This window comes from Pseudorasbora parva, chromosome 21 (genome assembly GCF_024679245.1).
Source record: "Pseudorasbora parva isolate DD20220531a chromosome 21, ASM2467924v1, whole genome shotgun sequence".
Taxonomy (NCBI): Eukaryota; Metazoa; Chordata; class Actinopteri; order Cypriniformes; family Gobionidae; genus Pseudorasbora; species Pseudorasbora parva.
In genome coordinates this window covers 10,090,598-10,102,891 of record NC_090192.1, presented here as the reverse complement: position 1 = coordinate 10,102,891, position 12,294 = coordinate 10,090,598, and the positions used below count along the sequence as shown (strand labels likewise).

At 36.3% G+C, this 12,294-nt stretch overlaps 1 protein-coding gene across 1 annotated transcript; it reads right to left on the bottom strand.

Annotated features, from left to right (window-relative positions):
• uqcrc2b (ubiquinol-cytochrome c reductase core protein 2b) lies at positions 1 to 11,742 on the bottom strand. Its single transcript, XM_067429235.1, has 14 exons — positions 11,619 to 11,742; positions 10,118 to 10,204; positions 8,862 to 9,011; positions 8,709 to 8,773; positions 8,357 to 8,413; positions 8,122 to 8,246; positions 4,071 to 4,168; positions 2,926 to 2,983; positions 2,736 to 2,831; positions 2,201 to 2,400; positions 2,036 to 2,116; positions 1,341 to 1,417; positions 1,080 to 1,233; positions 1 to 314 (listed from the first exon to the last, which is right to left on the bottom strand). Exons 1-14 carry the CDS (start codon positions 11,649 to 11,651, stop codon positions 231 to 233), a joined length of 1,365 nt encoding a protein of 454 aa, XP_067285336.1. The 5' UTR covers positions 11,652 to 11,742; the 3' UTR covers positions 1 to 230.
• Between the last annotated feature and the right edge of the window lie 552 nt (positions 11,743 to 12,294).

Below are 12,294 nucleotides of genomic sequence, written 5' to 3'. Positions count from 1 at the left end.
TTCATAAATGTTTGTTGGTGTTGGTAGATACTTTATTAATTTACATCTATACATTTCAAATGGACAAGTGCTGAGTTCTTCTCTATAAGCATCAAGACCAACTGTCAATAAAGTTTTTTTTTTTTTTATAGGGACAATAAAGATATCATGAACATACTCTCATTTTATTTTTGTGAAATTAAGAGTTAGACACTGTTGTAAGATAAAATGTTGTGAGTACTGATTGCCCATCAGATTTCATCAACAAAAGGTGTGTTGGCCAAGTTTCCACTGGAGGCCATAGTCTTTTTGCCAGACATGAATTTCTTTGCCACCTGAAAAACAAATGAGACCAATTTTGTAATAGAAAATTTCAATCCAAATGACAAAGCCTTAAATACATTACTGTTAACAAAATATATAGTATCAGTTAACATGTACTTATTTATCACTACTTTTTTTCAGAATAAAATTTTAAAATAGCCTTAAAGCCCAAAGTGTACTTCGGCCAACCATGTTCCGTGATGGCCCAAACACTGTAAAAATTGACATATTTTTTGTTATCAGGACACAATTATTGTGTCTGCGCAGACTGTGTACGTACAACAGTACATGTGAAAGCTGAATGTTTAGACGGAATAATCCACTAGTTGGCAATATGCACAGTTCTGATGTAGTCAAAGAAGAGTGCAGAAAGAGAGAAATGAAGCAGTAAACAAAGCTGCCTATTATGCGTCTCCTACGTTTCTGTTTGGTTCCTGTAAACTTTGCATGCAATGGCGGATCTTCTACTTTTCTTCTGAGCGAATTTCCTGTAAATGACAACTGTTGCCCTCTGACGTCTGGTAGACTAAAAAAAACAAATGCAACTGTACTGTGCATGTGTTGACAATGACACGAGATGCAACGGAAAATACAGTACACTAGCACTCTAATAGGTGGTCTCCCAGAGGAAAGTGAACTGGAGTAAAGGAGTTTCTGTAAAAGCACAACGGTGGAAGGTTATCTTGACCCAGGACTGAAACTATGCTATTCTTGTGTTACCATCCAATAGCCTTTGCACTGAGATACCGCGACCCTAAGAGACAACAGATGCTTACGTTGACAACATCAGCTGAAGACACAGCATCAATTTTCTGGGTCACAGCCTCAGGGGTCTGGTAGGTACCCTCTGCCAGCGCTTGAGATCCTATAGCCTCCATTAAGCCCTCTGAACTCTCAATAGACATCAGGTACTCTGCTGTCAACTGATTCCTGCTCAGACGATATTCATTAATAATTACATGAAAACATGTATGTGTTGTACAATATGAAACGTATTGCACTGTAGTTCTCAAGATATTAGAATGATGAAAACTCACTTAGCTGTGCTGAGGTCAGCCGCCGAAAGGTTTCCTTGTGCAATGTCATTAATTTGACTGACAGCTGCTTTGATTACCTGAACAGAAAGAGGAAAAAGAAAGGGGAAAAAAATCATGGGTAACACCACAAGCTTTTGTTGTTAACAAAATGTTGCATGTACATTAAAATCACTGGCTTTGTGTTTGTAGAATTAGTTTGTGGAGAAAATATATAGACTATAATCTATGTGTGTACACTGCTTTTTTTTAAATGGCAGGTGGCGGTGTTCCATGTGCGTTGGGCATATCGGTGTACTCTTAAATCACTGGTAGTTACTAACTTATGCTGGGTTAGACCCTATTCTTAAGTAGGAGCTAATTTATTTCCCCCAAAAGGTGTTCCTAGAACTAAAATCGTCCTGCGGTGCGAACACACACAGGAACTATGAAAAGGCTCTATTCTATGTATATTAGGGAACTATTGGATGGATTTATTTCTGATGGAACAAAAACAGTAACTAGCCATATATATTCAAAAATTAAGACTAAAATTAATTTCTTGTTTCTTGAACAACAGCTTAACTATAACTTCATTAGTCATAATCTAGTCAATCATAAATTCAATGTTTCTTGGAAATCAAACCAATGGCCTTGGCTTACACTATGTGTAAAATAAATTCATATTAAAACCAGAGAGTAATGTAAATCCCACGTACGTCTTTGGCAGCGTTAGCCTGGCAGATGGTGTACACTCCAAACAGACCAGAGTCAGTGTAGTTGGCATTGAAGGCAGAGGCCTGCAAAAAAGCAAGACAGACATGGTTACAGAGTCCTTCATAAAAGCCTCTTTTGAGCTGAAGGTCTCATAAAGTGATACTCACATCAAAGGGCTGAGCTGTGACCTTTGAGATGGCCTGACTCAGTTTGCTTGTAGTGTTGGAGCCTCTCTTAACACGTGGACCTGCTCCGAGCACATGCTGCAGTACGCTGAACGCGGTGGAGTCAGCTGATGTTGCACTCGCACCTTCGCTCGTCACCAGTGCATGAACCAGCCCTCCTCCAGTCTGATGCCTCAGCTCACCTGGAGAACAGAGCCAGAGGCCAATATTACAAAAAATAGTGTTCCTTTAAAACATAGAAATATGGATTTCATATGGATTTCTTTTCCAATCTCTTCATGACCATTTTGAAGCATCAGAGTTCTGTTTGAATAGACTTGCAGTAGACGGACAGAAAAAAAAACAGTCAGGATGTAGCAGTCTATGAAGGCATCGAGATCTTTTACAATAAATAAAGACGTGTCATAGTCCCTCTTTACATTACTGACTTTTAATAAATATGTAAAATAAATGTAATGTATTTTGGTGTTGTATTGGTTAACATGAATTTTTTCTGTTCTAGTAGTAATATATTTACCTCCACGGTACACGGCTTTGGATCCAACAGTGCCTGCTCCACTGCGGATGTTCAGGAACTGCTCGCCAACCTGCTTAAGTGTGGCATGATCCACACCTACACAATAACATACAGTACAAATTACTGATTTCATTGCCCTTTTTGGATCAGATTACATTTTTTTCTTGAAAAATATGATTTAATTACATACCAAGGCCAACGAGGGCCATTCTTGCACTTGTGAAGTTGTTCTGAACAAAGCTGTGCATCTGTGTAAGAGGACATAAAAATACAGGAAACAACTAAATGTAACTTTTATTTGCATTGTGTAATACACTATTATTTGCTGTACCATTAAAGGGGTACTTCAGCGCTGGGAAGATGAATCTGTATTTAAACTGGCTCATCAATGCAGTAGAAATGTGAAATTATTTTTGAATTTGGTGTCTTCTAGACTGAGAAAAGACAGAAAATGTATTTTTGTCCCATGGGGATGAAAGACTACAATTCCCAGAATGCATCGCTGCCCTGTGAGGCCATTCCCAACACCACCAACTTCATTACTGCGACTGAGTTGGAGAAGACACTACAATTAAAAACTGAACGTGTGTGTTCAATATAATGAGTGAGTCACCGCGCGAGTCTCACAGCACTGAGCACTAACTGCAGGAGTGATGAGAGCTGAGGTAATCGCGACTACACTCGCGGCATACATTCACAATGCGAGTTCAGTCTGGCGCGTTTCAGTTCATGCCTTTGCAAGCTTAACTTTCATAGAAATTAATTTGAGAAGTTAAAACACTTACATTGCTCACCATAGCTCCGTTTAAATGAGTGCCTGTAGCTGAGCTGAGCTCTCCCTGCAAGCTGAGTGTTATCTCCCATCCCCCATGCTCGGATTTAAAACATGCGGAAATGGCTCCCTCTGCTGGCTGTAGTCTTTAGCCTTTGGCCAAACATTCCTCCTATGATGCAAAAATCGTCAATTTGCATCATAGGAGGAATTTTTCCAGAAATAAAATGCATAAATCTCTTGTCTCAGGGAGATATGAGGGGGGAAAGCACAATCATTTGAATATACTCCAGGGTTTCTACTGATACAAAGCCATATGCTAATCGCTGAAGTAACCCTTTAATACAATCATAACTTGGTGCGTTCATCAAGAAGGTTGGAATTGACGTGTGGTCACAAGTGTTAAAAAAGTGAAGAATGTATTTTTATCATGTTAAATGCTACCATTTTGAGTGCTTTACTGAGTGTTTAGCCATTATACGAATTATACTTATTTCTAAGCATAAACAGTGACAAGACAAATTCTGTATAAAAGATTCAAATGAGTTTGAAAGTTGTTGTACCTGTTCAGCTGTGATTTGGCCAATCATGTAGTCTGGACAGTACAAGGAATTGGACAGGGCATTCTTATAAGCTGCAGCATGCAAATTCTCTATGACACCTGAGGCACAAACAGATGACAAACAGAAATTAGATACATTAGAACTGCCATTCACCAAAGTGAATCTAAACCACTGACAAAATTAGACCGTTCATTCTCTTCTGGTATTCCTCATTTAGGGGTCACACTTGTAATCCTTGGTGGTCCAAACAGACCAAAGACAATAAGTGTAACATTTTAATTTAATGAAGTTAATGTAACACACACACACACACACACACACTCACCTAAAGGATTATTAGGAACACCACACTAATACTGTGTTTGACCCCCTTTCGCCTTCAGAACTGCCTTAATTCTACGTGGCATTGATTCAACAAGCAGCTGAAAGCATTCTTTGAAATGTTGGCCCATATTGATAGCATAGCATCTTGCAGTTGATGGAGATATGTGGGATGCACATCTAGGACTCATCCACATCCCAAAGATGCTATATTGGGTTGAGATCTGGTGACTGTGGGGGCCATTTTAGTACAGTGAACTCATTGTCAAGAAACCAATTTGAAATTATTCGAGCAGTCAGAGGATGGGAACATGGTGGTCATAAAGGGATGGACATGTTCAGAAACAATGCTCATGTAGGCCGTGGCATTTAAAAGATGCCCAATTGTCACTAAGGGGCCTAAAGTGTGCCAAGAAAACATTCCCCACACCATTACACCACCACCAGCAGCCTGCACAGTGGTAACAAGGTGATGGATCCATGTTCTCATTCTGTTTACGCCAAATTACGACTCTACTATCTGAATGTCTCAACAGAAATTATACCATGCAACAGTTTTCCAGTATTCAACTGTCCAATTTTGGTGAGCCTGTGCAAATTGTAGCCTCTTTTTCCTATTTGTAGTGGAGATGAGTGGTACCCTGCGGGGTCTTCTGCTGTTGTAGCCCATCCGCCTCAAGGTTGTGTTGTGGCTTCACAAATGCATTGCTGCATACCTCGTTTGTAACGAGTGGTTATTTCAGTCTAAAGCCCCATTCGCACCGGGGCTTGGGGCTTTAGACTGAAATAACCACTCGTTACAACCGAGGTAGATTAGTATTATTAGTATTAGTATGGATTAGTATTATCTAGGGACCTCTGGTGATTTGTAATAATTGCAGAGAATGTCTGGGATCCTAATCCCGTGCGAATCGGCCATGTCTGTAATTTGTAAAGTAAAAATTCCTCCGCAAATTACCTACCATATTTCGCCGAACACCGAGGTCCTGTGATAGTAGTCCCGTGCGAATCGACATCTCTGAGATTTGGCCAGGATTATACTTTCACTTAAGAATGATTATCAATTTGGGAGTAATCTGATTGAATGGTATGTTTAATATTAACATCAATACTGTTCTTAATGAAAATCATAACAGAACAGTACAGTACAATGACAAGCTTGTTTAAATAGGCGCTTTTACATTTAGTTTTGAAACTGAATCTTCCGCCTTATATTGTCAGCTTCTCACTCGTGATAAATGAAATCTCCTGCCGATGGTCTGAGCTCAGTTCATGGTGTCTGTTCGCTAACTGAACTAAATTATGTTTATTTATTAGACTACTGTAAAATAATCAAAACGATATCGATGCCTGTTTATGATTTCATACAGCTATATAACGAAGTCTTGACATCATATCCGGGAGAAGTCAGTAAATTAGAGTAAAATCGCAGGCTTGCTTATCCCGTGCGAATCCGCCACGCAAAACTCAGATGTGGGGGAGTCATTTCTAAATCACAGAGGTCCCTAGATAATACTAATCCCGTGCGAATAGTGCTAAAGTTGCTCTTCTATCAGCTTGAGTCAGTCGGCCCATTCACCTCTGACCTCTAGCATCAACATGGCATTTTCGCCACCAGGACTGCTTACTGGATGTTTTTCCCTTTTCACACCATTCTTTGTAAACCCTAGAGATGGTTGTGCGTGAAAATCCCAGTAACTGACCAGATTGTGAAATACTCAGACCGGCCCGTCTGGCACCAACAACCATGCCATGCTCAAAATTGCTTAAATCACCTTTCTTTCCCATTCTGACATTCAGTTTGGAGTTCAGGAGATTGTCTTGACCAGGACCACACCCATAAATGCAGTGAACCAACTACCATGTGATTGGTTGATTAGATAATTGCTTTAATGATAAATTGAACAGGTGTTCCTAATAATCCTTAAGGTGAGCATATATATACAGGTCCTTCTCAAAATATTAGCATATTGTAATAAAGTTCATTATTTTCCATTATGTAATGATACAAATTAAATTTTCATATATTTTAGATTAATTGCACACCAACTGAAATATTTCAGGTCTTTTATTGTTCTAATACGGTATATAGCGACCTGTATATACCGTATTTCCTCAAATAAAAGCCTGTAGTCAATTAAACGCCGGGCCTCTGACAGTGGCCGGGGGCGTGGTCAGCACGAACAAATAAAGACCGGTCTCAAATTAAGGCTGGGGGAAAATGTGTGGATAATCTCCTAAATGCCTTTCATTTAATTTGCATTCAAGTTCATCGTAATGTAGACCACAGTAGGGTTGTGCCGTGAAGGCTGACCGACATCACGATGGAGCGCAACCATCCTAATTCTTGAAAAGTCTTGTGAGTGCGACACAAACTAACCCTGGTCTCATCTATAGTTAAAACATTGCAGGGATCGCTCTGTAAATAAAATTGAGAATTGACCGATGCATATGCCAATTTAAATAGGCTACTATAGTCTATGAGAGGTGTGACGTCTGTGAAAAATACTGTCAGGCAGGCTACACAAATAATGGTCTTTACAATATTAGCCTCTAGTCTTTTTTATAGGTCTGCATATACTCTGCATTTAAATTAAATTATTTTATTTTGCACAAGAAAACACCATAGGCTTCAAAATTAACTGTTGTTGAAATATTGTAAAGTGGTCATATGAACTGCTACACGAACGGCTGTTTAAAAAACAATATGCATAATCAAAATGTAATATCTCCGTAATGGATAGAGAAAAGTGCATGCAACCTATTGGAAGCGCGGAGTCATTATTTAGATTAGACAAATAACGAAATTATAGTTTTTTTGAAAGTAGAAAAGAAAATTATGTAAAGAGACACATGCTATTAAAATAAAAACTGCTTAAAAGTGCACAACTCTTCTTAAGTTGAAGGAAGCTTTTTTCTCTCACGTGCAAACAATATAGAAAGCACTGAGTTGAGTTAGAAAAATAATGAAATTATAGTTTTTTTAAAGTAGAAAATAATATTTATGTAAAGGGATATATTAAAATTAAAAGTGCTTAAAAGTACACAACTCTTCTTAAGTGGAAGGAAGCTTTTTTTTCCCTCCCATGTAACCAATATAGAAAGCGTGGAGTCATTAGTTTGGTAAGAACTTTGTAGGCTAAAATAACCACATCTGCAAATTATGTAGAAATTAATCACGGAATAAACATTTGACATTTTTCAAACTGATTCCATGGTGGTTACTGATTAGGCTACACAGTAATTCTGACCCAAACTGCTTTGTCGCCTTTCTGGCTGTTGTTGTAAATTATGATATTTTTGCAAATGTTTCTTTAAAAAAACCAATGATATCTGTCCGCTAATGCTTTAAATTTAAAACGGATTATTTAAAGCAACTATTTTTCAAACAGATGGAATTAGAAATACAGCCCTGCCCCTAACAAAAGCCTGCTTCAAATAAAAGCCTGTTACCTTCTGCAGTTCAGGTAAATAAAGGCCCCGGTCTTTACTTGAGGAATTACGGTATATTTATAATTTTATTTATACGTTTTTATATGTACATTTTAATTGTAATGGATTTTATGGTAGTAGACTACATTCACCTCTAATTTATGCACCATTCATTTATATTTAAAATAACAAATAAATGTGTTGCCACAAAAGACACCAAGTTTTTTACCATACGAATGAAGTAAACAATTCAAAATGTCTAAATATTGACCAAAATGGAGGGTTAAACACTGCATACCAATCTGTGGAGTCTGCTTGGCAAGTCCCTTATCCAACTTCACCCTGGCAGTGAGGTCTGACACTTCCCATTGACGGAACTCTGGTGCAGTGGTTACATTGATCAGATACTCCATTACAGTGTCACTGTAAGAAGAACAGACAGCTTCTTACAGACAACAGATGCTTTCAGTGGAGGAAGAGATCACACTAATCTTTACACATTATCAGACAAATTAATCATGTGTGCTACTCACATATGATCTCTCAGGCAGTCTACGGTGTACACCATGTTTTCCCTGGAGCTTGACACACTGCACAAAAATACATCATATACATTTACTCACAAAGTATACAATAAAAGATACGCTTTGCGCATAATGCACACTATATATCATTTTAGCGGTTCTCAAATGGTGGGTTGCAAACCAAAAGTTTGTGGCAGGTCTGTTCTGATAAGGACTTGAGTAGCAAAAGGGCAAAAAACAGAAGGTAAACCTGGATAATGAAGCAAAACCAAACCAGTTGAGAACCACTAAATTATGCTATGAATATGTCATGCATAATAGAAGTTTAGAATATGGTGTTCTGTGACTTTGGTAAACTGACCTTAAGCTTCCCCCTACAGCCTCAACACCGCGGCAGATCTTGAAGGCAGATGCTCCCTTGGTTGTCTGGAATCAGCGGCAGAGAAGTGAATGCTAATAAGAAGAGTCACTGCACACAGTACAACAGTCAAACAGAGTCATGATCGATGTATACCAGACTTGCAGCCAGACGAAGCAAGTGTGTGACACCAAGGTTGTCAATCCCCTCATATCGGCTTCCGGCCCTGACAAGCACACCAATCCGAGAAGCAGGAGAATAGTTTTCCAAGGAAGCAATCACTAACCCACTGGGCAATTTTGTCACCTGGAATGAGGAAAAGGATGAGTGTATTTACACCTTCCAATCTGTACCAACTGCTTACAAATATCACCGTTTTGGTATTTTCAAGTCAGGCTAAACATTAACATGTTAACTAATCAAACTGATTCAGCCATGATAGATTGATACATTTATCAAATGATTAACAATATAATTTACTGATGTCAAACAATACACTGAAAGACTTGTCTGACTGTTATAAAAACATGTCAAATTCTCACTGAGCGGTCATCAAATATTTGATACATTTTAAAAATGTATTTTTTCAACAACTTTTTCCATGTAAGTTAATATAAATGTAACTATTTTGTAAAATAGCCACATATCATTACCATATTGATTGAAGGGCTTCTGTTTTTCAGTATCAGGAATTATCGGCTATATAGAAATTTTGCTACAAGTAAATTGATTAAATGTCCAGTTTACATCATTACGAAATTGGAATGTGAATTTTAATTCAATATCCTCTATAAATTATAATAAACACCCAAAAGAGCGTGCCATTTTAGGTGTTTATAAGGTGTTTTGTTTTTTTTAATAAATAATTTTATAATTAATTAAAATGTTCAGGTTTGAATGAACCATAAACATGGTTAATGTGTTGAGTGATCAAACACACAACACAACCCCAAACATATGAATAGTTAACAAAAAACATTTGGAATGCTGAAATGATTTAATTCATTTTATAACATTTATTCAATCAATAATTAATTAATAATAAATGAATACTTAATCCTCACTATTTACAGAAAAAACATTCATAGAAATAAGGAACTATGGAATGTTTAATATTAGTGCACTTAATAATAATAAAGTAATATATTATGTAATCAAAATGTTGATGTCAATATTTATTTTTATAAATATAAGCTACCTGAAAAAAGAAAAGAAAAAAATCCTAAAAACACATAATTTCAGTTGAAAAATATATATAATGTACATTTCAGAGAATAACGTTTTGTTTTAAATAGAATTGATAAATGAAATAATTTGTTTAAACACAAAACTTGCATTAAACTAATAAAACTATTTCTGGTATTGCAATACAATATTTGCGTGGAGAGAGAGACAAATCTTCATCTACTGACCTGCACTTCCTGCGGCAGAAACTTTAGTGGCTCCACGGCTGCCGTACCCTCCACCTTACGGGCAGCCTGAGCTGCATAAAGCCTCGTCTGAAAATCAGAAAAGAAGAAAGATTGTGTGCAAAAAGAGCAGAATAAAGAGGGGAAGAGCAAGGCATGGGGAGGCTACTAAAACAGTATTTCACATGTACAAAAGAAATGAAAATTGGGTAAATAAGAGTGCTACAGGCCGTTCTTTTAATGTGAATTTCAGATGAAGTAATAATGACACCAGGAATGGTCCATATGTAATGCTAGTATTCTGTTTTAGTTACAATGTAAATATTTTGTATTTATAATAGTTACATTGTTGAAATCAATGGATTACATGACAATACTTCTCTGTTTCATGAGTTTATACACCCTCTAAATAAATTAAGGCAACTCAATGCATTAGCTGTTCAAATGTTTGGGATCTGTAAGATTTTCGATGTTTTTAAAAGAAGTCTCTTATGCTCACCAAGGCTGCATTTATTTTATTAAAACAGCTTACCATTCTCAAACTTTTGACCGGTAGAGTATATATTATGCTCTTTATAGTTTTTTTATTCCTATTGTAATTTTATTTATAGAATTCTAAAAAACATCACACATCATGTTGAGTATAAGGCTGTGTGAAAAATCAAAATAAAAAAAATGTATCACTACTAATTTTTAACCATTAACCAAGTTTTTATATCATGAAAAACATAAATATAGACAAGTGTATGAACTTTTATCTGGTAATTTAAATCAAACAAAAGATATAAAACCAAAAGGGCCAACAAGGATTAATGAATCACATGACAACTTGGATAAGTAAACCTTTCTCTCTCTCACTAAATGTTCATTCTGTCACTCTTCCTGCTCTAGTCCTGCTGACATGAAAGTGCTGTCATATCAGTAAGGAATGCTGCTTGAGTTCATGGAAACGTTTAGTATATATTAATATATATTTATACTTTATATATATATATATATATATATATATATATATATATATATATATATATATATATATATATATATATATATATATATATATATATATATAAAGTATAAACGTTTAAACGTTGTAAACCTCTAAACGTTTCCATGAACTCAAGCAGCATTCCTATATACATTATATTCTTATAGTAAACAAAGGTATAAATAAACTAACACTATAGATCTAACAGTACTATAAGGAGTATCAAAACATTGTTGGTCTTTATACAGAAACTATAGATGGCTTTTAAATTTTAGGATGTGGTTCCGTTGCATCCGAGAGACTGAAAGCTGCTGCTCTAAGTTACATAACTGAATTTAAAATATGGATAACACGACGAAGTTAATCAAATGACATGTTAAGAGCTGAACTGACAACTGGCTCTCTCTTCTTGAGAGCCAGCGTCGGTCCTATCTGGTCCCCTGCACAAAACAAGACACACAACTATGCAGCAGAACCTCTACTTTTCTTCTTAAGGCCCGTTAATCAAATTCTCACCGATAACTGGCTTATTCCCCGGATCCCCCTCATCTTCTCTCTCTCTCCTTCAGACAGACCACAGCAATATGGCTGACCTAAGGATGTCCTACCCAAAATCCTTCGCTCTCTGCTTCTTTACGTCGAAACCAAAATAAAGCGCAAGGGCATACTGCCATCTGGCTACTCGGAGGATTTACTCAGTAAGCGTTTGCCGTTTCATGCAATCGAGAATCCTTTTATCCTACAAACCAGTTCCTAAAAAGATATAAAACTGATTATTGACTTTGTTTATTTTGTACAAATAGATACAGAAACTATTTTACATACATTTATTTTACAGTTATTTAGTTTTCAGTATCACATGATTCCTCAGAAATCATATATGTTGTTTTATTAATAATGTTGGAATTTGTTCTGCTTAGCATTTTTTTATAACCTGTGATACTTGTTTCCAGGATTTGATGAATAAAAAGAAAACAGCATTTATTTAAAACAGGAATATTTTATAACAATATAGACTACTGTTTAAAAGTTTCTTCACTATATTTTTCTTTCATTTTCTTTTTTTCTTTTTGAAAAAAATTAATATGAATAAATGTAGAGGCTAATTAAGTGGTTGACAGGCTAGCTAAGTAAGCTTTAAAACATTCAGAGATTGAAATACAAGTAACACACAGTAAAAAAGAGGTTTAAG